The sequence below is a fragment of the Aspergillus pseudonomiae genome (genome assembly GCF_009193645.1).
Source record: "Aspergillus pseudonomiae strain CBS 119388 unplaced genomic scaffold BDV37scaffold_35, whole genome shotgun sequence".
Lineage (NCBI taxonomy): Eukaryota > Fungi > Ascomycota > Eurotiomycetes > Eurotiales > Aspergillaceae > Aspergillus > Aspergillus pseudonomiae.
This window is the reverse complement of record NW_022476027.1, coordinates 209,813-233,346: the sequence shown is the minus strand read 5'-3', so window position 1 is coordinate 233,346 and position 23,534 is coordinate 209,813. Positions and strand designations below refer to the sequence as shown.

Below are 23,534 nucleotides of genomic sequence, written 5' to 3'. Positions count from 1 at the left end.
CCATCGTGATTCCTTGCCGCCGCCAAACATACCGGAAGATGGGGACATGTAAACAAGGGAGACCTCGGTTGCAAAGCCGGATGACGAAGAGGCTCCACGTGCGCCATACTTGGTTTTGTTTCTCTCTTTTTTTTATTCTTCGGTTTCTTCAGTTCACAATGCCCTGGTTGTTGACACGGTGTCTTGTTTCATTTTTATTTCTTCTTACAATAAGCAAGACCGTGGCGGCTCCAGTGGTTCTACTGAAGGCCAAGACAACAGAACAAACTTCATCCCTGTCTTGACAATCCTCGATATTGTCAAAGTGGCTAAACCCCCGACGAAGGCAAGGATCAAACAAAATAATTAATATGATAAATAATATAATGGATAAAAAAAAGAAAGAAAGAAGCTGAAATTCTTCTCTGCGTGCGATTACAGTGCTGAGGAAAGTTCTGTGATCTAGAACCTTGCCGGCTTCCGGGCATATTGTTGGCGCTTCGAAGCAGTCATCAAGCATGCTTGCGATTTATTGTCTAGATCAGGATTAGGTTCTATTGGTACTGCTCGGCGATGTCTATCAAACTCTCGTGGAACTCAATCCACGCGTGGAATCACCCCGATACCTTTGGACTCGAGTAATGTGGCCTGAGCACGAAGATCAAGTAAGGTACCTCAAGATATATCGATAGTCGTTGTTCGAAGATGTAATAAGGTTATCAGGCGAGGAATCCCTCCCATTCACCTTGCATAGAGATGGGCAGCCAATTAGGGTAGCAAGAAGATTGCCAATGTCTATATGTCAAACAATTAAGTACTGAGCAAGCTTCCGACGAGGCAACATATGGCGTAGTAAAAACCTCACGAGATTAATGTTGCATTCAAGGGTCCCAAGGGCCGGGGCAACAACTGGTTGACCCTTACCCACTAGAAATAGTATACATCAGAGTGCTATAGACTGATAGTGGCTCGGCTTCGAAGTAAGCGAAACCGTAGCATTGTTAGCGAGGATTGCACTTCTTTATCCCCTCCCCTTTTTCTTTCAACCTCATTTCTGAAGGAAAATGCCACGAAAGCTGTGGTATGCTAAGAGCTTGTAAGGGCAATGCTGATTAGGAACCATCCCTATCTAAAACATCGCAATGATCTGATGACCGACCTGAAGTACTTTCGACTAGGCGGGCTGGACTCATTGTAAAAAGTGGAGGCGGCATCGAGGCCGCCTCCACTGTGGTACGTATCTTATAAAGCTCGCTAGTGACTGGGTATGAGGGTACACGCAGAGTTGAATGATGAACCTGTACTGGGCACATTCATCCCGTGTGGTCCACTCGGCTTGAAAGCCAGATCTTGCCCGAATAACCTTGAACGGACAACGATAGGTTCAGTGAAGTGGGTAGGAAAAGTGTCCTTTAATAAAATATCCGACCTTGGATGCGCTAAATTTGGTGGCCCACCCCTGAATCCTGATCACAGTCGCGATAAACTCAAAGAGATAGCCTTGGAACGTTGCGTAAAACGCTTCTGTGGGACCGATAGCCTTAGCGCGTATCTTGCAACACTTGTTTGTTTCATTCGGGCAAAACTTCAATCAGACCAGGCACAATCAAACATGTCGAGACTCTGCCTTCTCAAAAGGTTAGCAGTAGATATGTATGTATATGTATATGCCATAGGGAATGCTGTAGGATCTAAAACCCACCATCCGTGTGAAAAGCTGATAACTACTTGGGTAGGATGTAGGCTTATAGAGTCACTAGCACGGTCCCTCGTGTAAGGATCCAACTGAGTGTGATTCCCGGTCGGGCGAATCAGAAGGGTCGCAGCCGTTGCATTGACGGGAAGCTAAGCGGACGGAGACACAGCCACCACGAAGAGTCCGACTCGAGTAGGGTTGGTGTGAAGGATGAGAAACTTTTGAGAAACTATGTGAGAAAGGTATGCCCCTACAGATAAAAGGGTAAGCAAAGTAGTAGAAGTGGGATATCGTTGAAGGTAAGGGAGTTTGACAATTGAAGAGAGGAAGAAGAGGAGTACCTGCACCGTATACACAGTAACAGGAGTTATCGTGGCAATGTCGTCATGTGGGTTGGACACCTGAGGCAAGAATGGGGTCGCCTTTCCACCCGCTTTGTCTGGATCAATTAATTCTCTCCTTCTCTCTCTCCACTCCATTCATTCATTCATTCGTTCCCTATCCTTTCCCTCTCGACCATTAACCTCCGGTCCAATTTCCCTCTGCCCTTTATCGTCGCATTCTTTCTTTTTACCTTTTCTTTTCTTTTTGAGCCTAAATAGATTGTCCGCACCAGTTATCTTTCATCTGTGATTTCTAACGTTGATACATACATTTACTAGCTTTTTAGTCTGGCCGTTTCCCCTCCAGCTTATCAAACATACAATCGTACTACTAGTACTGGACGAGTCCTCTCACGGGGTTCAAGCGCTCACCTTCCCAGTTCTCTCCCTCCCACCCAACAATTCCAGGAGACCAACGGCAATGTTTCGGCCAATGCTGTGAACTCTCGTCTTTATCATTGACTGCGTGTGTCGCTGTCACCTGCCCCGTGGTTGCGATAGTTATTGTTACTTGATTCAACGTCTTCGTCATTCATTTTTAAGACGGGTTGTCTATCGCTAGGCAACTCCGCCCCTCCGCCATGCTTCTCAAACCCGCGACTCCCCTCACGATCCTGCTCCTGATCGCTTTTGTTCTCTTGCTTTTATCCGTTATCTCCACCCCTATTGTCGAAGGAATCCCGCTGGCGACGTTCGAAAATGTCGACTATGGGGTTTTCGGCTACTGTAAAGCTGGTCACTGCACCAATATCCATCTCGGCTACACTAATGGTGCGTGGTCCGCCGACACGACTTAACCTTTCAGTGCTAAACTATGGACAGATGACCTCTCGGACACCGGCGATGACTTCAATCTCCCTTCTAGCACTCGAAGATCGCTTTCGTCTATTCTAATTGTTCATCCGGTCGCCGCATTCCTTACCCTAATCTGCCTTTGTATGGCTGCCGCAGCCCACTTCCATGGTCCGTCGCATTCGCCCCGCTACCTACTCGTCTTGTTGATCCTGCTACTTCCGACGCTTCTCGTCTCCCTACTTGCCTTTCTCGTCGATATCCTGCTCTTCGTTCCTCATTTAGGATGGGGTGGCTGGATTGTACTCGGCGCGACGATCCTCCTCGTCAGCTGTGGTGTGGTTACTTGCGCGATGCGCCGAACCCTCGTAAGTCGCAAGGCGCGGAAGAAGCGCATCGCTGAAAACGCCGAGATGAGTGGCGAAAACTTCTACAATCGCCAGAATGCCGCCGCAGCAGCCATGGGACTAAACGATCCGAAGCCGCTCAATGCGGAGACAAAGGAGCCTTTCGTGACTGGATCACCTCCTGGATCTGACACCGGTCCCACGTTTGCGACATTCCGGACGACAACGCACGAGAGTGATGACGACCGCACCCCACTGAACTCGCGAACACCGCCCAACGATTTTCCATTACCAGACCATCCGTATCCCACTCAGCTGCGTGAGAACGGGCCGCCATACAACCCTTCACGAGACGAATTCGGAAACCCGCTTCCACAATCTGGTCCCTACGGGCCCGGCGCTCGCATGCGACCTGGTGCGGGTGATCCCCGGCTGCACAATCAATATTCCGACGGTAGTATGGGCTCGCGGAGGGGGCCGCCCCCACCGGGTTTCGTCCCACGTGGACGGGGTGGTTATCCGACTCGCGGAGGCTACGGTCGTGGGGGTCCTTATGGTGGACCCAGAGCCCCTCCCCCCGGTGGTAGAGGTAGTCCCATGGGCACGATGCGCGGAGGACGGGGGGCATATCGAGGACCGCCACCGTTTGCGTATGGGCCCAGTCCTGGGCCGCGACCGATGCCGCCGCCAGAGGAGGAGAGATACGACTATGATGTTCCACCCAGCTCCATGCGCCAGCCGTCTCCTGGACCAATTGGAATGGCTGTGTCGCCACGGGATGGCAGCCCGGTAGGCCAGGCGATTGAGATGACACCGCAGCCCAGGCGAACAGGCTCGACGGAGCCGGTGCCTCAGGAGGTTTTGCTAGACCAGCAACCACATGCCCTGTCGGCAGATGGCCAGCCCGAACCTGTCAGCCCTTCGAGCCTTTATAGCCGGACAGCGTAAGACAAAAACGAACTCTTGATTCGTACTATCTCGTGTACGGAGCTAACCGCGAACAGATCATATATTCCTCCTCGCGCTGCCTGGGAGCAGGCTGAGCGTCGCCCCGGACATTCACCCTCGCCCGTCCATGCCTACCGACCGACGGAGCGTACTCGCACCCCACATCATGATCGTTCTGAGTCAGCAGATTATTTCGAAGATGCCGATCCTCGTTTTGCTAATCGTAATGAGCATGCCGTGGGCAACCCGCGGTTGCCCTCGGTGTTGACGCCGGGTAGTTCTGGTGAGCCGAAACTGACGGAAGATTTGGCAGAAGGACCCAGCTCACCCACTACTAGCGATATAAGCCATTTTACGTCAATCTCCGAGCGGCCTATCAACCCGCGCTGGCAGCCGCCTCCACTTCCGGCCCAACAGAGGCAAAATGTCTTGCTGGAGAACAACCCCGACTTTGATTTGCGAGCAGGTATGCGTCGAGGTGGTGCTGCTGGTGGGGTCGGAGGTCGCATGCCACCCATGTCGATACCCCGAGAAGCCTCACGATACCCTATACCCTGAACATCATCACTAGCGTCCTATTACTTGTTCGAGTTTGGCATTCATTTACGTGGTCAGTACTATCGTTCTGCAGGTCTACAGCACAGCTGGCACGGGAGTTTTGGCGTTCATCCGTGATGGGCTCCTTTGGGCCTTCCGCCCTCTTAGTTTCCTTCTCTTTGCCACCTTTTTCTTTCAACCTCTTTGACAGCATTGCACATAAAAACAGCGTGGCATCGCAATGTTTACCGTGATCTGGAGTCACAGATACTCGGCGAAGCGCGCATGGTGGTCCCATGTACAGAGTTACGATAAGGCCCCATGTATCGGGAGATGCTTGTATCATACTGTTGTGATAGGGGAGCCTGGTCTCGCTCACGATCTTTACCTTCTCGACATATCAATTTCTTTTCTACTATCGGACAGGCTCCATGGATGATAATGCATTATAGGAAGTATTTCAGTTTTATGATTTCTCCGTACACGGAACACCTAGTGATTCTCATGAGTTCTTTTGATAGCTGATGAAAAGGAATTCCATCGATTCTCAAACCCTTGTTTGAATAGGCAGCTTAAAACCTCTTCTTCTCCCCTCGCAGTTACAAGCCCACGGCCGCCAGTATGAAAGAATATGCACATAGATTACGAAGAGTATACGAACAATGCAAACCACCGGGGTATTCAACCAAAATGCCAAACCAACACAAGTACAGAAGTATAATACAAACAAAACCCCCCCCAGAACACAATCACCGCTTCGCACTGCCGTCCAACTCATTCACCCTCGAGGTATCACTCATCTCCACCCGCGCACTCTCCCCCGGCAACTCCGCAAACTGCTGTCCCACCGGCGGCTGATACACAGGAAGAGGACTCATCGGATGATTCTCATACATGGACTGTAGAGGCGCCTTCACCTCCGCCCCCATATAACCCCCGCCATACGGCATCGCATCGGATCCCCCGATCGGCGTCCCCGGCTGCACATATCCCGCCCCGGGCCCCGATCCCGCCGCTGACCCGAATCCATGCCCGGGGTTCCCTCCCGATCCACCGCGACGTCGGCGTCCCAGCCAGAACGCTCCCCCCACGACCGCTATCCCGGCCACCACGCCGATCACGATCCCCGCGACCGCTCCCCCGGATATCCCCGACGACGAGCCGGACGAGTTCCCGGGTGACGAAGTCGCACTCGCCGAGGCAGTAGCCGTAGCTGTAGCCGTGGCACTACCCCCCGTGGTAGTCCCCGTAGAACTAGAACTAGTACTAGTAGTAGAAGAGGTGGTAGAAGACGTAGAAACAGCGGTGGTCACCGGCCCATCATTCCCGCCATAGTTCACCATATACGAGCGCAGATCCGTCGAGGCCTTCTTGCCCCACCGCGATGGCGGCGTGTACCCGCTGTAAGAACCCGAGCAGTTGTCGTTGGTCCAGATGTAGAACGAGTAGGGGCTGTTATTGGGCTCGAAGACGAATTCCTTGCCTTCTGCTTGGTCGATCTGCGTGCAGGGCGCTGGCGACGTGCTGCGCTCCATGAAGGGCGTGTTGGACGCGTTGCGCCAGGTGAAGGTCCATGCTTGCGTTGTTGGCGTTGTGGTTAGGGTTAGGAGGAGGGTGGTGACGAGGGGGAGGGATTTCATTTTTTTCTCCCTTCTTTCTCTCTGTACTTGTTATCTTCGGTTGATTCTCCTCGTGGGTTTGAATTGGGTGGTTGTTTCTGTTTCTGGTTTATTTTTGGGGTTGTTCTTTGGGATGTATTATTCTTGGCTGGTTTTGATAGTTGATTGATAGAGTACAGAAAGTGTGGAAGTATGGATGTGAAACAGAGGAAGAGAGGGAAATGCGAGAAGAGCAGGACAGCAGAGGCTGCAAGAGCAATCAAACTTTTTTTATTACGAGCTATCCTAAGTCGTGTGCAGCATGGAAACCATTCCTAGATGGACGTGCGAGATCGTATTCAGGACGATAATTACCTTTTCTGGATAGTTGGATCTGCAGGCGATTGCATCCTTTTGGTGCGCCTGTTACGGTCGACTGCTGCCCGTTCCATTTATACCACTCACTCATTATGACACAGAGACTCTGCGAAGCATTCGACTAGTCCTGTCATGTTCCCATGGGTCGAGGATTGCAACATTGAGGAATCAGACAGAAGGTGACATGTGAACTGGTGGGAATGGACTCCGTATCAGATTGTCGAGCGATGTTACTATGACCAAATCTCTCGGGTGGGGATGGAGTCGATCGGCGGGTTTGTTCAGTTGCCATTGGCGAGTCGCCGGAGAATACGAGGTGACCAGACATGTCCTCAGAAATTAACTCGGCAGTCCAGCAATCATCTTCCACTTCTGGAATTGAAAGTGGATCTCGCCGTCGTTCAGGAGTAAGGTACGAATCAATGGGTCTGAGATCGACGTGCCAGTCGCCTCAGCCTCTTGGGTCGCAGGGACTTCGTATTAGTAGGAGCAAATATGGCCGAGTTAAATTGCATGTTGCGTGTACTCTTTTTATTAATTTTATTTTTGGCATGTCAACTGGAGATGAAATGTGGGATTATCCTAACGCCGAGCTCGACGACTACATACGGAGCGCTTGAGAGTATACAACACCATCGGGCTAAAACAGACAGGTATAGAGACCGACAGGTAGAGGAAGAGAGTTGCTCGGTCGCCTGATAGCCTGTCCTATTCGCCAACCTCTTTGACGCCCATGCCCTCACGGACGACCACCTCTTTCTTTTTCAAGGATGCCTTGACGGGGTTGCGTTCGAGGAACAGCTCTTCCAGCTCTTCGATAGTGCGGCCCTTGGTTTCCGGAAGGGTAAAGAACATGAAGATGTATTCAAGGAAATGCAAGACCACTGTCCGCGTCAGTTGTATTCGTTGCACATTGGGAAGGATACTTACGGAAGATAATATACATCCGCCAACCAATATTGTCCATCCCCGTTGGGGTAGCGTACATATTGATGAAGTTGGAGCCACCGTACACCACGTTCTGGAAAGCCATCCCCTTGGCTCGGACGCGGCTGGGGAGGATCTCTGCAGGATAGAGTGACTGCAGCGGGGTCCAGCTGAAGGAGAAGACGATGCCGTAGAGGAAAATACAAGCGATGAATCCATAGCCCATACTGGTACTGAGACGCTCTGATTCGTAAGAGGAGATAACATTGATGGGGATATAGATTAGCCCCGTGATAAAGGTGCCGTATAGGAACAGAGTGCGGCGGCCCCAGCGGTCGACGAAGCAGCTGCCACAGATGCCACCAATAAAGGAGAATACCGTGTTAAGAGCATTAAGAAGCAGCTGCTGGGAGGCGCCAGTGATTCCAGCGTTCTCGAGCATGACCGGCATGAAGTATCTGCTTGGCTTAGCACTGCTTGTCTAGCCTATATCTGGAGTACTCACGTAATGACGGATCCGCCAATAAATTGCGAAAAGACGCAAACAAGGAAGAGGAGCCAAAGGCGATATAACATGTCGCGAGATGAGAACAGGACTTTGTAGTCCCACCATCGCCGGCCCCCTGTCTCTACCTCGAAGCGAATACCTTCCTCAATTTCACGGCATTCATGGGCAACAAGTGCAGATTCTGGGTTACCATTACCATGATATTTTATCAGAATCTGGCGGGCCTCTTCAGGTCTATTGTTGGCAAAGAGCCACCGAGGACTCTCGGGCATGAAAAACGCCACCGCCAAGACGATGACCGAAGGAGCAGCCTGGATAACAACCGGGAGTCTCCATGACCAGTTGGTTTCCATGAACCCAGTTCCATAAGCAATCCACGTGCAGGCTGTGATGAAAACGTCAGCGATAAATGTTATGTGAGAAGTAGGTCGTACCTAATGCCCCTGTATAATATCCCACGACGTTGTACAACCCTCCGAAAATTCCACGCCACTGGGGAAGAGCAATCTCCACGAGATAAATCGGCGCTGAGGTGTTCGATATACTGATGCCCATTCCGATCAAAAACCGCCCACCAATGAACTGGGCTACCTTGGGGGCGGAGGCTTCCAGTATTGTTCCCACAATGATGATCAGTGAGCCGGTGAACATGCCAAAGCGCCGACCAAAGGTATCTGCGGCGGGTGCAGCAACCACCGCGCCCGCCAGGTTGCCTATGGCATAAATGGAAAAGAGTATACCAGTGCCACTACCTTGCATGCGGGTGCCGAAGTGCTCATGAAAAGTGGGCATAGCATTGATGGAGGACATCAGGGTACCGTCAAATCCGTTCATACAACAGTCTATAATGTCAGCAATCGAATGGAGAGTCGCGGTAGAGAGGCATAGAGAATCCCTTACTCAGGGTAGTTAAAGCAATAAGACCATACAGACGGACCATCGCCCATGACCAGGGCGACATGCGCTCCTTGGTGAGAGCATCGTTGAGCCCAACGGACAGAACCTGCTGTCGTTCGATGTTGTGGTTGGAGCTCGCATCATCAACTGCCTCACGGTTTTCCACCGAGGGCTTGCTTTCAAGAATGGATCCAGTGCCCATGATAACAGATAAAAAGAGGTTGATAAGGCCTTGCTGGGGAACCTGGTTCATCCCCACGGGGTAGTGATCCGTATATAAAGTCCTCTACCCACATGCCACAGGCATAGTGCCTGTTAACCCCAGATTTGGCTCGTGCTCCTACTTTCAACACGGTGAAAGATCCGCACTGCTCCCCGCATCAATGCACGTCGAAGAAGCAGTCGGTGCAAGTTATGGATGCTTGGTCAAGAAAAAAATGGGGGAGCATGTGGTTCCGTCTTGCATGGCTAGGACGGCTAACGGGATGCGACACGGGGAAAGGTCCGCTTTGCAATAAAAGCCTTATACTATAGGGTTAGATTTATGCTTAGTGGTGGTTCGTCTTAGGGTTATGGGGCCCCTGGGTGGAGATCCTCGGGTCGCTTACTGGTGGCAACTTCGGGATCCAATCTATTTGTTGGTAAGTTTATTTCAGATCGGAACGCCTGGTAATAGTCCGGTAGGTCTAGGTCTTCTGAATACTGGAATGGGGTGATGTGATGTCTCAACGTTATGTTTCTTTCCCGAAGTCCTCATCGTATACTGATCCAGTTCCGTCGTGCTGCCGAGGTAAGCCCTTATAAAATCGCGCAAGTTTGAAGATGCTCAAATCACGAACTCTGGATTCGGAAAGGTACAGTTCTTTCGGTAGCCAATCCGTAACTTTGCCCGCTGGTCGGCCGGCTCGAGCCTCCAGGTGGACATCTTCACGCCCTAAAACCATGAGTCCAACAGCTGTCCCCGAAAGCCACGCTAGCACCATTCCATCGCCATTAAACCCGGCTGTGATCCATTCATTTGCCGGGGCACTTCCGGATTCGGAGGTCGTTCCTTTGCGTTGATTGGGGGCCCTTCGCCGCCTCGTGAAGGTTGGACTGACTTCCCCGACAAAGGGAACGAGATCGGGCGTAAACCCCATACATCCCGACCATAGTTGTAGTACGCGGGCATGTTCACCCTGGAGCATGGTTGACCATATTCCACTCAAGTAAGCACTGATAGTAGGGTCGACACAGTCATCCTTCCAAATCCCAAGCTCATCCATTCCTTTCTCATCCGATTTGAATAAACCGCCACCGAGCATGATTTCCCCACCAGGGCTGTGAGGGCCTGCGGATTTTCGGGGCCGCTGTGTGATATATTCATACCCTTTCTTGCCAATAATACTCCAGGAGCGAGAGCCGTCTAGATGAGACGAGGGGCCGTCGGCTGCTTGGGCAGACATGTGGCCACGAACAGGGAATATTTTACCTTTCAGCCCAGGAATCAAGTTCGGTGCATATGCATCAGTAGCATGGACAACGTGTGTGGCGCGTATCTTACCACGGGACGTGTGCAAAAGGTAAGGTGTAGTGTCGTTATCATCCACGTGTATCTCCCTGACGGTGGCTCCTGTTTCAATGGAGAAGCACGATTGGTATTTGGACTTTAGTTTCATGTAAAGCGAAGTAACAAGTCGATAAGGCCACATGGCGCCGGCACGGTACGAAATCGCTCCGTGGCAATGGCTGCTTGCGCCAAATTTCTGAATTCCAGTCAGCTGGAGAGAATTTCGCTAGTCACAGCTCACATACCTCCTGTGCTTGTTTAGCGTCCCAAATCATAGTACCCTCGGCGTATTCCGGGGCATCTCGTCGCAGTTCTTGAACCATTTCTTGCGCTTTATCCCACATTGTCTGTTCGGTGAACAGATCCACAGTTTCCACTTCCCTGGCCTCCGCTTCATCAAGGCCTTCGTCTTTGACCAGCTCTAAGATTGTGGGAAGGTGCCTAAGTTGGAAATGGAGCACTCGCTTGGCTTTTTCTTTGCCCAGCAGTGCCTTCAGATCCGAATACGTCAAATAGGGAGAACACTTCAGATGACCGCCGTTCCTTCCTGTTGCACCGCTGCACACCTGGCGTGCCTCCAGAATCACAACCTTTTTCTCTATCCCCAACGCTTGGCATTCCGTAAGAATCGTGTAGGCTACACTGGCCCCTGAGATGCCCGAGCCAATAATCACAACATCTGCCGACTGGGGCAGCTCCTCCGATTTTGCATTAACTAGATCTGGATGTTTCGGATTAGTCTGCCAGAAAGAAATAGTTGGATCTGAGGCTGGAAATTCAGGGGTGGCGATGCGTCGTAGAAGGGCATTGCTCTCGGCAGCATTCTGCGAGAGCTCTGACCAGAACGCAGCTAAGGCGTGGTAAGTCTCAGTGATCTTGGACAATATGGCCCCCATTATTGGAATGAAAGGTGATTGTTACAGAAAGAATAGTCTGGTCCTCGTTAGTTAATATAGCTCTCCCGAGGTGTCGAAGAATGCTAGTGCCTGGATTATAGTACCCGTTGTGAACCAAACTGCAATTTGGAGCGAGAGGGCAGTATCTATGTCGTCATACGTGGCCTCCAATAACACAGATATAGGAAACAAGTGATTTAGAGATGATCTGAGTGCAGATCCTTTCATGACAACTTGTATAGTATCCTCCGTAGGCAGCCAGTAGTTGGGGAAATTGCATGTTTGGCTCTCAAATGCAACTCCTCATTAAGCTAACCAGATGCAGTTAGGCTGTATCCATTCCATGGATTTAATCTGTAATAACTTCAAATCTCTTGATTGAATTACTTAGAAATCCTCCGGGAACTACCATCTTAAAAGAGATATAACATTCAATCCGTGACGCATTCGTATCAGTTCGGCATAAACACAGGGGTATAAGGAAAAAATCCAGACAACACCAATCCAGGTATACAGGCTTCAATCGTCTTCTCGTCGATATAGATGTTCGTGATACTACCCGCTTCTAAAGAACGTCGAATACGCCCTTAGATAGTGGGAATAAAATGCTTCGAGGATTCTTCTTGCTCGCTGAATGACTCCCGGAATGCCGCAATACCAGCAATGATGCCGATAGCCATGAAACAGAGGGAGATAATGGACCAAATAACACCCCAGCAGCGGGAGGAGCCGCCGTAGCGCTTGGCAAACACGCTGGCATCTGAAGTGTTGACCTTTCGAATAATGAGGTCGTCACACTATTCAAGGTGTGGTTAGCAAGAACCAGAAATATGGGTGTGGGGAGACTCACAATATCCCAGACGCTGTAAAGAGCAGACATGACACCGATGAACAGCTGCGACCGCATTAGTAACTCGGCTGTGGATGAGGTAGCAGTATAGGCTAGTACTTACCACCACCCACTTCAGCGCCTCCCCATGGGCAATGAACCAACACGCCACCAGCAGCCCGACCGCCAAGAGAATGGTGATGATGGTCAGCCAGTCTCTTCGAGCCCACCACAGTGTAAGCAAGAAACAGACACCCAGGACAATGCTGGCAACCTTGCTCGCAACAATATCGAACCCCGCGAAAATCAGGAGGGCACCGATGATGGATGATCCTAAATATCCGGCGGGGAGGGTGACGGCGCTAATTCCACCCCGCATATGGGTGACTCCTCCTTCATGGGGATCAAGGGAGATGGATTCCACTTTGCCTCCGGTGCAACACGCGGTGATCGCATGACCAAACTCGTGGAAAGCAATGACCAGCATCTATCAACCGTCAGCCTCCCGGTAGCATGAATATTGGCAGACTAAAAGAGTCCTTCTCACCTTGAAAGGCCATAGCGACCATCGGAGATAGGGCAAGTTCCATAATAGCGCGATCACTACCACGTACACAGCCATCACCCCTAGCGTCACCGCCTGTGTGTGAGTGACAGTCAGGTCACGCTTAGCGAAGTGAGAGCTCGCGGCATCGAGAGCTCTTGTATCGAGCATCGCATAATGTGGCGCCATCGTGATATTACCTCTTTACAACGTCGAACAACTGAGAGGAGGTCTTCATGCGGTTTATTGTATCTTGACGTCGAATATTTATGAGTGCTGCCTTACGCGTCTTAACTTAGAGAACTTGTAGATACTTGCCTAGACGGGGTTAGTGTGTGGCTGGTCAGGGGGTATTTTTAGCATGTTTGTACGTGGCTGACCGATGTAAGGCTGGCCAATCACTGCCTCAGGTGTGGAGGTCAACAAATGACTCTATCACACTTGGGACTGATCAGTCTGCCTTCTGAGTGGGATTGGGAGGATCAGTCGACAGCTTACGTGGTTTGTTTGATTTCCTGAGACATAGTTCACTATTTAGTATTGACTTTCTTAGACTCTCTTCTAATGCTCTGCCACAGTTCAGAGCTTACCCACTACTGCATCAGCACCTAATCCGCACCGCACCGTACGGCAAGTGGATCATTCTTCAGTCTAGTTGCTGGATCCAACATCCACTGTCTGGTCTAGCCAGTATGGTTCTGTAATTTCTCAACGGTCAACTAAACCCGTTTGGACGGTCTCCCAGCAAAAGAACCAGATCAGGCTGCAGGGCACCACAACACTGTAGACTAATATAAATATAGACGTTACTAACTTAGATCTATTCGAGATATAAAGAGTGACGTGGGGTAGGTCTGACATACCACACATTGGCTTCATGCGTGCGACTTGTGGATAAAAGACACGTCCATATGCAAGCTTTAGAGCTATTTCACAATGATGCTTTCCATAGGCAGTTCTAACGTTTCCACATCAAGCGAGGAGAAATGGATTCACAAGCTCTCTCGAGTGAATACTATGTCTGAGATTCTGAAAAAAAGATACTCTCTGCCGATACAGAAGCCATATAAAAGTTGTTTCGCTGGTCTGAAAATGATATTGGCGCTGATTGTAACAAAAACCCTCGATCAATTGTGCCGGAAACTAACATGGTCAACCAATCCAAAGACTATACGCAATTTCAAACCGAATTTAAAGACGCGAGCCATTCTTGAAATTTCCATGCCGCCCTGCACCACGACTAAATTGGGAAGCGCCTTTGATACTCTCAAGGTCCAAAACTTTCACTCCCTTCTCATACTCATTCCTCAGGGCATCCTGAAACGAGCTGGCCTGATATGCACTGTAGTAGCAAGAGTCCCGGTCCGCATTCATGCAAAGCTGCGGGAACGAAAGCAACTGCTTCGCAATGGCTGTAGCCTCTTCCACAGCTTTTCCCTTCGGCACAACACGATTTGCCAGCCCCATAGACAAGGCCTCGGTCGCACTGACTGGACGTCCAGTCAATATCATATCCAGTGCCCTGCCCAATCCAACCACTGCCTGGAGACGAACTGTGCCTCCGTCAATAAGGGGAACACCCCATCGTCTGCAGAAGACCCCGAACACGGCATCCTCTTCCGCTACGCGGATATCGCAGAGTAGGCTTAATTCCAACCCACCCGCCACTGCATACCCGGAGACAGCACCGATGATAGGCTTCTTGATCTGGAGTCGTGAGGGACCCATCGGGCCTATAGATTGTTCGCCGGACTCTGGTGGCGCCTGGAAGTGGCTTCGTCCGCCTTCTGTCTCCTTGCCGGTAGCATCGCGAGCATCTTTTCCCGCTACTTCGTGAAGGTCGGCACCGGCACAGAATGTACCGCCCATTCCTGTAAGTATGCATACTTTCTGTGAGGGGTCATTTTCGAAGGCCAGGATTTTCTCGTAGAGATGTTTTGCGGTGGTCGGGTCGACGGCGTTCCTTCGATGAGGTCTGTTGATTGTAATAGTCGTAATTCCGTCATCTGTGGAACTCACAAGAACTAAATCTGAGTCTGACTGCATGTTGATGTTTGGATTCGATGGAGGATGAACGGGTGCTCTGAGGATAAAAGTGCGGAGCTGAAGGTTCATATCCCGGCATATAAATAGCCTCGGGTCTCCACAGATCCACTCCGATGGGCCGAGGACTAGCTCGTTTCTACAAGGCAAGTATACATTCATGATCAGATTCCGTGTAGAGAAGATTGGCCATATATACCATCTTGGAAGCAACCTGAATCAGGAAACTGTGCAGGCGTACTCCTCGGTAGTCAACTTTATTTTTCTATCTTCACATGCATCTCAAAACTGCCTCATGGCCAGTATAGATAGACACGAACATGACTGAAGACTTGAGTTCCCTTTGATAAAACGTCTCTAACCAGACTCCTGAGCATGAGCTACCGCTAAGAGCAGCAATATTATAAGCAAACGCACCAGCGTCGAGCTCATACATAGTTAACACAACCCATAAATCATGACTTAATTTTTCAAATATAAGGAGTCCAAGGCATACCAAACTAAACCCTCAACCCTCAATATCTCTCTTTCCCTCTCTCCTCCCATCCCCCTTCCACACAAACCACCCAACTGTAATGAGAAACTTCAAGCCAAAAGCAAACCATAAACTAGCTGCCATCTCTGTAGCTTTCGACAACCCCCCAGCAGTCATGGCGCCCAGGAACAATGCCAGGAAGGCCCCAGCCCTTCTATTGCGCTTCGGGTTAGCCTTTGCAGTCAACTTGGGATCTACTAGCAGATCGCAGAGCAGCGTGGTCAACACCACCGTCGGGATCTCATCGATCCCCAGCACCCGGGACGTTACGATTTGTCCGCCTGCTTGGAAGGACAGCAGTGAGATGGGGAGGACTTGCATCCACTCGATGGGGGCTCGAGGGTCTTCAGGTTTGGGGTCGATGATCCCTAGCTGGACGAGTATGGCTGCCGTCAGGAGTGCGGCGGTTTGGACAGTGAAAGATAGGATTAGGGTTGAGCGGCGGCGGGGACCGAGGGCCCGCGAGACGTGGATGAAGAGGATATTGCTGACGATGAAGACCGTGAGGGCGATGAGGGATTTAGCCCAGAGGTAGGCTGGGTAGGCGGGCTGGCCTGAGGCACCTAGGGCTATGAAGACGCTGTTTCCTGCGGGTTGCTTGGTTAGCCGTTGTTTGGGCGGAACTCAGAGGGTGAGGTGGAAGCATACCGGTTTGCATACTGGCGAAACTCCCCCAGGCGTTGAATGATAGGCCATCTACGAGACCACTGACGAAGCCACAGATGATCAGAACGATATCGGTGTGTGTGGTGTCTATGTTGGTGCGGAAGTGCCGTGCCAGTGATGCGCGCAGCGTTATCTCGTCTTGATTATCTGCGAGGGATGTCGCTGCGCTGCATCCCTCACCCCAGATGCCTCCTGCTTCTTTGGAATACTCTTCTTTTCGGGATACGGGTTGATTTCCAAGGGATGCGGGGACCCAGTTAATGGAGGTATTGTTTTCTGGAGCTTGAACGAGAGGGAGATCTCCCGATGAGGAGGGAGGAGGAGCGTGGTGCATAATGTTACTGATAGATACTAAATAGTAATGGAGACTAGATGGCAGGCTAAGAAGGGGATAGAGTGTTGGTTTGCAAGGGCTTCGTCCAGAGGATGAGCGATGGGAATGCAATGAGCTAGCACCTCCGTCTACTTAAGTTCATGCGGGTGGGATATAACTATACTACGAGGATGCTCTCCGCACCCAAGACATAACATCTGTGCCAAGGGGGAATACTGAAGTCATCAGCCCAACGCGGGCCAACCCGATATGTGCCCTCTAGATAACGAAGGTAGTGTATCCCTGCAGAACTCGTGCTGGCGTTACACGCCCGGAAACAGCGTTTCAGACTAAATAACTCCACTATCCCGGGATATCCCCATTTTTATAGCACCTGGACACATTCAAACCGGCCAGTATCTAGCAGATTGAGTCGGAACAAACTTCCTGTACAGTCTCAATTGGGTACCGTGTTGCTATCGCCTCTACCAGAGATTGGATTCGTCTCATAGATCCACCTTGGCAAGCCCTTGGCGCCATCCGAAGGCGTCATGACTGCATGCGGTTTTCGTTGCGGCGTTCCATCGTCGGGCCTAACCAGGGCTTTAAAGTCTAAAAGTCAATCACGACAACAAGAACCTAAACGCTGACTGTCTTATCCGTCTTTTCCCGCCGATCCGTGGGTTCGCCAAGTTCTCTTCCCCAGGCATCTCTATTTACCGGGCGTTAGAAATGAGAGTTCGCTAACCGATCAGACAGAGTAGCATTCTAGGCAGAGGACAATGAAGCGGGAGAAAATTGGCCCGTCTCCCCAGATGAAAGGTGCCCGGCTTTTCTTTTTGTCAATCTGGGGTCGGTGGGTTGTGTTTCGCGAAGTGGAGTTTTGGATATGATAACGAAACTTGGGATGGACCACTATCGACAACCAGGATTCTCATCCAGAGTATGCAACGTGGTTGGCTGAACACAACCAAATCGACGGTCATCCTGCGTTAAACATGTGGCAAGCATATGGGAATAGGGAATATCCTAGCGGTCACAATCGCGGTCAAGAATACAATTCGTATCGTTCCCACCGCAAGAAATAAACACATACAATCGCCGCGCCTGGACTCTGGACCCTGGGTGAAGAAACCAGTAAGCGCCAAGAAGATCGGCAAACAAACGAAGCCGAGTTGGTCGCTAGTTCTATCTAGTTCCTTATCAGCCTCTCTTAAATTTACTTGGCCCAGGGATGATCTCCAGCAAACCGCGGTTCGTTGTTTGGCTATACCCGCTATACCCAGCGGTTATGGCTACATGAGAGCACTGCCTCCCACGCCGCGTATCTACTGCCCCTCGTTTCTTTTGCTTGTAGCTTGGTTTCAACCAAGCCATGCTGGGGAGGATTAGAATTATTGGTCTTGGCAGATTCTCGGCTCAGCGTCACTCACACTCTTTGTTGTCTATGGCGTCAAGCCCCGTTTTTCTTCTTCTGGCCGGAGTGATCCGGACTGAGAAGCGTTAGGTCGGGCATCTAGAACATTTTTCGAAGGTATATCCCATACTATTTTCTCTTTGTTTACTATCAAAGTCTAAGATATCATTGAATGAGAGTATTACATTGCGACTCAACTGTGCAATAAAGCGACAAGAGCAATGAAACTACCCAAGAAACTATCCCCACAACCCCCCTCACACACCAGGATCACGAATGGTGTATGCTTATCGTTCCTATAAGCTACTTCCCTGGCGCAGGAATGTGTGACGCTTGCTGTTTCTCGGCGCTTCCTTCTGTATCTTGCTGAGAAATCCAGCCATTGGCCAGCTTGGCGAGGCTCCTCAGCAGGATGAGACAAGGTATTTTCATCCAAGCCACCTATGACGACTCGCCCCAAAATGATCATATATGTATGCGCTTTCTCTTGGAATAAGATCACTTCTTTTGTTCTGATTGAGGTGGCGTATTCATCCTTGTCACACTCGCAGAGTTAATAATGATAGATCCAAGTCAATGTACCCTTGCAGCACTGCCATCTCTAGTTGAACTAGCCACCATGCAATACGATAATGTGCTACATATAACTCTTGGGGGCAATCATTGTCTAAAAAAAAAGGTTTATGCTATCGGAGCATGGCAAAATCGCCGTGACAGTTCCGTATGTTTCATTGTGCCCTTGCACTGTCAAACCTTGGAATCGTCAATTATTCTTCCACGTGCAATAGTCCAAGGTTTAATGAAGACACCAATACTCTGAACTGTAGGCTCCGATCCTCAGCTCACAGACCCTTTTTAGAGTTGGCCATCCCTTGCATACGAGGGGTGAGAAATGCTGCATACCTCGCTCTGCGAACACCCCAAAAGGGGGAACACTCCGTAGGGCACCAAATCAGGCTGAAATACTGATGATAGATCACTCAACGGTGTGAATGCTCTCTATCGGATATTTATGCATTCTTATAAGACTCAATATGCCCGCCTTCGTCAAGACGTGGTCGTATCTATCGCTTCAACGAAAAAGTCGGTAGATCACAATTGTACGAAAGGACCATTTTCGGTAATGATAATATGAGCCGTATGTTTTTAGATTTCTTCAACTTGTCAATCCCATAGATCCAATAAATGAATTTCATTTATAGTTCATATTTGTCAAGTCAAGAAACACTGTACATACATGGGTCTATGCATATTCGATCTCTATCGATTACCTATCGCGAAGAATACACGAAACAGCGGCAACATTGCGGTCGCAAGGCGATAGGCACTATAGATACGGAATATATATGACTAGATTGAGAACGAACAATTCCTATATTCATTCTTCTTTAGCAGATTGATGTATGCAGGAAATGCATCGTAACTTAGGGCTAGGGAATTGCCTGATTCGGAAGTAGTTCGTAGCTGGGCGGCAGAACAAGAAAACAATTCGGACCGTCTTCGACTCCGCCTTCTGATTCACCCTCTTGCATCCGCGCGGATGTTGCATATCCATCTACTCCTACGCCTTGCGAACACATCGTCTTCGATTAATTAGTCAAATGTAGTTGGGATATACTGTATCCATCCGGCGCACTCATTAGTCATGGCAGATCCCAACGACCACCTTGCGGTGGTCGTGCAGCAGAGTCCAATGGCTGCTGACAGCCAAATCCCCAAGAACCCTTCTTGCGTGGTCTGTGCGCGAAGAAAGGTCAGGTGTGATCGCAATGATCCTTGTTCTGCCTGTATCAAACGCGGCGCTGAGTGTGTTTTCCCTACTCATATCCCTCCGCGTCGCCGCAAAAGGCAGCGCTCGGAGGACCGCCGACACAGCGGCTTCCCCTATCAGAGTCCTATTAGACAAGACAACGCTGCGTCAGCTCGCATCAGCCACTTAGACCATCCAGCAACCACACGCAATGCTTTCCCCAGTGGCTCCAGGGCTGAACAAGGGATGTTGCTCACAGGTGACGGGAAATCCATCTATCTAGACAGGTTGAGCTACCTTGGAATGAACCGCGGTGCATAAATGGCTAACGAGTAAGATAGTAATGTCTGGACTAGCGTCCGAGGCGAGGTCAGGATTCCCTACCTAACTTCTTCTCGTATTGCGATCTAACTCTGGGTCTAGCTTCCTCGGGCGGAGGATGTGTTACGGGACATATCCGACAACGATTCAAATCATTCTGCCCAGGGAGTGGATGACGAAATCTCCTTGATCTTGGGAGAAACAGTGAAGAAAAGCCTGAGTGCACTTCACCCCTCTCCACTACACATCTTTAAACTTTGGCAAACTTTCCTTGAGAATATCAATCCATTGATTAAGATACTACACGGCCCAACCGTCCAGCAACAGCTTCTAGAAGCCAGCGGTAGCTTAAACACAGTCTCCAAGGAGCTTGAGGCATTAATGTTCTCAATATATTGTATCGCATTGGTTTCTCTGAAGGCAGATGATGTACAAAAAACTTACGGAGAGAGCAAAGCTTTGTTACTCTCAAGATTCCGACGCGGAGCTCGTTTAGCTTTTACCAAGGCTGGCATTCTACGTACATCAAAAACCGTAGTTCTCCAGGCATTTGTTTTGTATTTGGTAGGCGTCTCCCTGATACGCCGTGATCTTCACGCTAACGTCGTCGTACAAGCTTTCCATGCGTGCGTCCTCTGACCCCCAGTCTATTTGGTCCTTATGTGGCGTTGCGGTGCGAATGGCTCAGCGGATTGGACTCCATCGAGACGGATCTGAGCTTGGATTATCCATTTTCGAAACGGAAATGCGCCGCCGTCTTTGGCGACAGCTATCAATATTAGATGTCACTACGGCACAAAGTTCCGGCATCACTTCGCAGTTCCCGTATTTTTCTGTTGACGTCCTCCCCCCGTCCAACATAAATGACAGTGAGCTTGATCCACGCATGACGGATATGCCTCGCGAAAATCATGGCGCGACAGAAATGATGTTCGTCCTTGCACGGAGCGAATTTGGCGAATGGATGAGGCGCTGGTCCAAGGCCGGCGGAGCCTCTCACGGAGGTCGAGGTTTCTTGGCCTCTTCGGCGTTGTCTTATGAGGCGAAGGATCAAGCAATCGAGGAGCTGAGCCGCGCATTCGAATCGAAATTCCTGTCGTATTGCGACAAATCCATTCCACTACACTACATGTCGGCTAGACTGATGCAGAATGTTGTATGCCAAATGAGATTCTCCGCCCACCATCCCCGCCAGTATGGCGAGAAAGACCACATATCACTAGCGGAAAGGGATTTCGTCTTTTCCACATGCGTGCAAGTCATGGAAGGGTTCGAGGATTGTCAGAGCAACGAGATCATACAGCGATATCTGTGGCACGTGGACAATCACATCCCGTGGGATGTGTTGATTTATACGCTATATGAGCTCCGGACCCGCATAGATGAAGAAGAAACCAAGAGGTCGTGGGTCCTCATTGACAGGATATACAGTCGGCATTATGACCAGATGAGAAACAGGCCCAAAACCCCTCTTCATATTGCAATACAGGGGCTGATTTTGAAAGCTTGGAAGTCCCATTCTGAGGAGCGTACTCGACGCAATCGCCATCTGTTACCCCGTCCTCATATCGTTTCGGTATTGTCTGAAAGATCGGAGCGAGGCACCTCGTCTCATCAGCCGAGCTTTGAACCCAGTGTGACCCCCCAAGGACGAACTACACAAGAGACCATTCCCAATAACGCTGGGATGCTTGATCCCGGTGACGACCTAAATAATTTTGACCACAGCCCCTTAGATTGGGGCCAGTGGGACGATCTTCTGGAGAATTTCCAGCTAGAATTCCCAAACAGTGAATTATTCTCGACGGATGCTTTCTGAATTGTCATCCACCATCCAGCCCATTATGTCCTTCTTCTCCGTCTATTCTTCCCCAAACACGGCCGCTGACACACGTCCGCGGTTCAATGACACCATATATCCTGTATAATTAGGAATCTTAAGGATTATCTCCAATAGCTGTTTTACTCGTCATGAGACACTCGCCTCACGCGGGAACTCATGACAATAGAAGTAGACTTATAAAACTTGGGTCATCACTAGCCAGCCCAAGCCGTGTAAATCAAATGCCGTATGTTGCGAGAAAAAAAAAATTCACTTAAAATGTGTATTAGACTCTTCACCATGCCGATTTAGGCAATACTAAAACGGGCCCGGGGGAACGATAAACAGGTCTAATCATGCCATGTCTATTCTTTTCCATTGCGGAGTCTAGAACACACACTTCAACTACTGAAGTGGACGGGAGGAGAAGTTGAAACAAAGGTTACGTGAATTGGTCCCTAAGCTGAATAATCATCGCCCATTGGGCCAATAACCTTACTTATAAACGTGCCCATCCTGAAAGCTGAAACAATCCATATAACGAGATTTCCACCACAATGCCTCCATGGGGGACTAAACCATGAGCCCCCCAGTCCTCGAACGAGTCCGAAGCATCATACACAGGGCCAAAACCACCGCAAAGCTACGGAGAAGGTCGACTATGTAAGTGGACACCACAACTACAACCCCAGCCCAGAGACTAACCAAACCTTCAGAAGTGTCAGCACCCAGAAGCAATCGATCTGGAGAAGACTCCCAGACAGCGTTCTGGTGAGAGTCCTCGCGCAATGCGAGCTACAGGACATCTATTCCCTCCTGCTCTCCTGTCGCATCCTGCGCCGCAGAGTCTCTCGCCTCGAATATGCCATCTCCCAGGCCTATCTCCATCACCGGACCCAGCCATCGCAGTATATCACCGAGACGGGCCATGAGCTCGTTCCCTCCGTCGGCGACGACCTAACCTTCATCGCCAGTCTATTCCCCCCGCCGCCACCCCAGTACACCTCCACCGGGGTCGGGGATGACCTCCCCGAGTACTCTTTCGGGTATCTAGCCGACCTCACCCGCTGCTGGAAGACATGCATCAAGCTATCGTACTACCTGGCCGAGTACGTAGTCCACCAGCACCTCGTGAAAGACGGCTCGTGGTCCTCGAAGACCGAAAAAGAGGTCGGCTACAGCAAAGGCGTCGGACTCCTCCAGTCCCGTCTCCTATCTCCCGTGTACGTCATAGACAATATTCCTGAAAGTCTCACTCCCCCGATTGACAACGAGAAACAGCGCATATATTATTTTCTTCCTTGAAACTCACGCCTCCGAACCCCAACCGTCAATCCGGGCTACTAGTTCACGGCATCAGGCCCAGCAGTCCATCCTCCAACAGCCCCCCTTCACCAACACCCAAACCCTCCTCGCCACCCACCACGCTATGCACCTCCTCTGCTCGTCCGTCCGCCACCTCATGGCCCCGGACATCACCGCCGCCTCGGCTGAGGCCTGGCTCGCTCTCCTCCTGACCACCTCCACCCTGGAGCGCATCATGGAGTTCTTCGTCGCGGCGGCGACGGATGAGTCGGTCAAGGTGGCTGCTGCTGGTGTCAATGGGCACTCGCCCACCTGGACGAATCGGATGGAGTTCATGTGGCAGATGCGTCGGGATTGGGGCGAGTTCGTTGCGTCTGGGCTGCTCGCGCCGCCGAAGTTGAGCGAGGTTTGGTTCGAGGCGGCGCAGAGGGAGATTTGTCGGCGGGGGGCTATTCCCCATGAGGGTGAGGTGGTGGTGCCTGTTTTGCATGGGGCGGGCGTTGCTTTGAGATGTGAGTTTTGTGAGTGACTTTTTTTTTTTTCTATTTGTTTAT

The 23,534-nt window shown here is 50.5% G+C and overlaps 11 protein-coding genes across 11 annotated transcripts; 4 read left to right on the top strand and 7 right to left on the bottom strand.

Moving 5' to 3' along the window:
- Positions 1-232: 232 nt before the first annotated feature.
- Positions 233-595, bottom strand: BDV37DRAFT_249087 (uncharacterized protein; the record flags this gene model as incomplete). Its single annotated transcript, XM_032082037.1, has 1 exon — positions 233-595. A coding segment is annotated over exon 1 (167 nt), but the record flags the coding sequence as incomplete, so codon positions are not given.
- A 22-nt stretch (positions 596-617) lies between these two features.
- On the top strand, positions 618-1,968 carry BDV37DRAFT_249083 (uncharacterized protein). The gene has a single exon (XM_032082036.1). The coding sequence runs from the start codon at positions 1,247-1,249 to the stop codon at positions 1,754-1,756; it is 510 nt and encodes a 169-aa protein (XP_031941218.1). The 5' UTR covers positions 618-1,246; the 3' UTR covers positions 1,757-1,968.
- Positions 1,969-2,474: 506 nt separating this feature from the next.
- On the top strand, positions 2,475-4,994 carry BDV37DRAFT_126147 (putative pH signal transduction protein PalI). Its single transcript, XM_032078653.1, has 5 exons — positions 2,475-2,829; positions 2,881-4,141; positions 4,202-4,428; positions 4,484-4,755; positions 4,950-4,994. Exons 1-4 carry the CDS (start codon positions 2,640-2,642, stop codon positions 4,489-4,491), a joined length of 1,686 nt encoding a protein of 561 aa, XP_031941217.1. The 5' UTR covers positions 2,475-2,639; the 3' UTR covers positions 4,492-4,755; positions 4,950-4,994.
- A 437-nt stretch (positions 4,995-5,431) lies between these two features.
- Positions 5,432-6,322, bottom strand: BDV37DRAFT_283375 (uncharacterized protein; the record flags this gene model as incomplete). The annotated part of the gene is made up of 1 exon (XM_032087275.1): positions 5,432-6,322. One exon carries the CDS (start codon positions 6,320-6,322, stop codon positions 5,432-5,434), a length of 891 nt encoding a protein of 296 aa, XP_031941216.1.
- Positions 6,323-7,366: 1,044 nt separating this feature from the next.
- On the bottom strand, positions 7,367-9,192 carry BDV37DRAFT_283374 (general substrate transporter; the record flags this gene model as incomplete). The annotated part of the gene is made up of 5 exons (XM_032087274.1): positions 7,367-7,542; positions 7,589-8,043; positions 8,091-8,478; positions 8,528-8,935; positions 8,994-9,192. The coding sequence occupies 5 exons, from the start codon at positions 9,190-9,192 to the stop codon at positions 7,367-7,369; spliced, it is 1,626 nt and encodes a 541-aa protein (XP_031941215.1).
- A 529-nt stretch (positions 9,193-9,721) lies between these two features.
- BDV37DRAFT_283373 (NAD(P)/FAD-dependent oxidoreductase) lies at positions 9,722-11,435 on the bottom strand (the record flags this gene model as incomplete). Its single annotated transcript, XM_032087273.1, has 2 exons — positions 9,722-10,735; positions 10,785-11,435. The coding sequence occupies 2 exons, from the start codon at positions 11,433-11,435 to the stop codon at positions 9,722-9,724; spliced, it is 1,665 nt and encodes a 554-aa protein (XP_031941214.1).
- A 355-nt stretch (positions 11,436-11,790) lies between these two features.
- Positions 11,791-13,095, bottom strand: BDV37DRAFT_249073 (M50 family metallopeptidase). The gene is made up of 4 exons (XM_032082035.1): positions 12,812-13,095; positions 12,389-12,751; positions 12,286-12,330; positions 11,791-12,232 (listed from the first exon to the last, which is right to left on the bottom strand). Exons 1-4 carry the CDS (start codon positions 12,995-12,997, stop codon positions 12,023-12,025), a joined length of 804 nt encoding a protein of 267 aa, XP_031941213.1. The 5' UTR covers positions 12,998-13,095; the 3' UTR covers positions 11,791-12,022.
- Positions 13,096-13,847: 752 nt separating this feature from the next.
- On the bottom strand, positions 13,848-14,861 carry BDV37DRAFT_249072 (enoyl-CoA hydratase/isomerase family protein). Its single transcript, XM_032082034.1, has one exon. It carries the CDS (start codon positions 14,852-14,854, stop codon positions 14,000-14,002), a length of 855 nt encoding a protein of 284 aa, XP_031941212.1. The 5' UTR covers positions 14,855-14,861; the 3' UTR covers positions 13,848-13,999.
- A 498-nt stretch (positions 14,862-15,359) lies between these two features.
- On the bottom strand, positions 15,360-16,386 carry BDV37DRAFT_283370 (YoaK family protein; the record flags this gene model as incomplete). Its single annotated transcript, XM_032087272.1, has 2 exons — positions 15,360-15,973; positions 16,035-16,386. 2 exons carry the CDS (start codon positions 16,384-16,386, stop codon positions 15,360-15,362), a joined length of 966 nt encoding a protein of 321 aa, XP_031941211.1.
- Positions 16,387-19,427: 3,041 nt separating this feature from the next.
- Positions 19,428-21,672, top strand: BDV37DRAFT_271806 (transcription factor domain-containing protein; the record flags this gene model as incomplete). The annotated part of the gene is made up of 4 exons (XM_032084773.1): positions 19,428-19,819; positions 19,889-19,901; positions 19,956-20,417; positions 20,470-21,672. The coding sequence occupies 4 exons, from the start codon at positions 19,428-19,430 to the stop codon at positions 21,670-21,672; spliced, it is 2,070 nt and encodes a 689-aa protein (XP_031941210.1).
- A 583-nt stretch (positions 21,673-22,255) lies between these two features.
- BDV37DRAFT_271805 (uncharacterized protein) lies at positions 22,256-23,509 on the top strand (the record flags this gene model as incomplete). The annotated part of the gene is made up of 3 exons (XM_032084772.1): positions 22,256-22,338; positions 22,392-22,898; positions 22,957-23,509. 3 exons carry the CDS (start codon positions 22,256-22,258, stop codon positions 23,507-23,509), a joined length of 1,143 nt encoding a protein of 380 aa, XP_031941209.1.
- Positions 23,510-23,534: the final 25 nt, after the last annotated feature.

What these genes read in the sequence shown, in the direction of transcription:
- BDV37DRAFT_249083 (XM_032082036.1), top strand. Translation starts at nt 1,247, where the DNA reads ATGAGGGTACACGCAGAGTTGAATGATGAACCTGTACTGGGCACATTC.
- BDV37DRAFT_126147 (XM_032078653.1), top strand. Translation starts at nt 2,640, where the DNA reads ATGCTTCTCAAACCCGCGACTCCCCTCACGATCCTGCTCCTGATCGCT. An exon ending in CCATCTCGGCTACACTAATG is followed by an intron (nt 2,830 to 2,880) that starts GTGCGTGGTCCG and finishes AACTATGGACAG; the next exon opens with ATGACCTCTCGGACACCGGC. An exon ending in AGCCTTTATAGCCGGACAGC is followed by an intron (nt 4,142 to 4,201) that starts GTAAGACAAAAA and finishes AACCGCGAACAG; the next exon opens with ATCATATATTCCTCCTCGCG.
- BDV37DRAFT_249073 (XM_032082035.1), bottom strand. Translation starts at nt 12,997, where the DNA reads ATGGCGCCACATTATGCGATGCTCGATACAAGAGCTCTCGATGCCGCG. An exon ending in GGTCGCTATGGCCTTTCAAG is followed by an intron (nt 12,752 to 12,811) that starts GTGAGAAGGACT and finishes GACGGTTGATAG; the next exon opens with ATGCTGGTCATTGCTTTCCA. An exon ending in AGGCGCTGAAGTGGGTGGTG is followed by an intron (nt 12,331 to 12,388) that starts GTAAGTACTAGC and finishes ATGCGGTCGCAG; the next exon opens with CTGTTCATCGGTGTCATGTC.
- BDV37DRAFT_249072 (XM_032082034.1), bottom strand. Translation starts at nt 14,854, where the DNA reads ATGCAGTCAGACTCAGATTTAGTTCTTGTGAGTTCCACAGATGACGGA.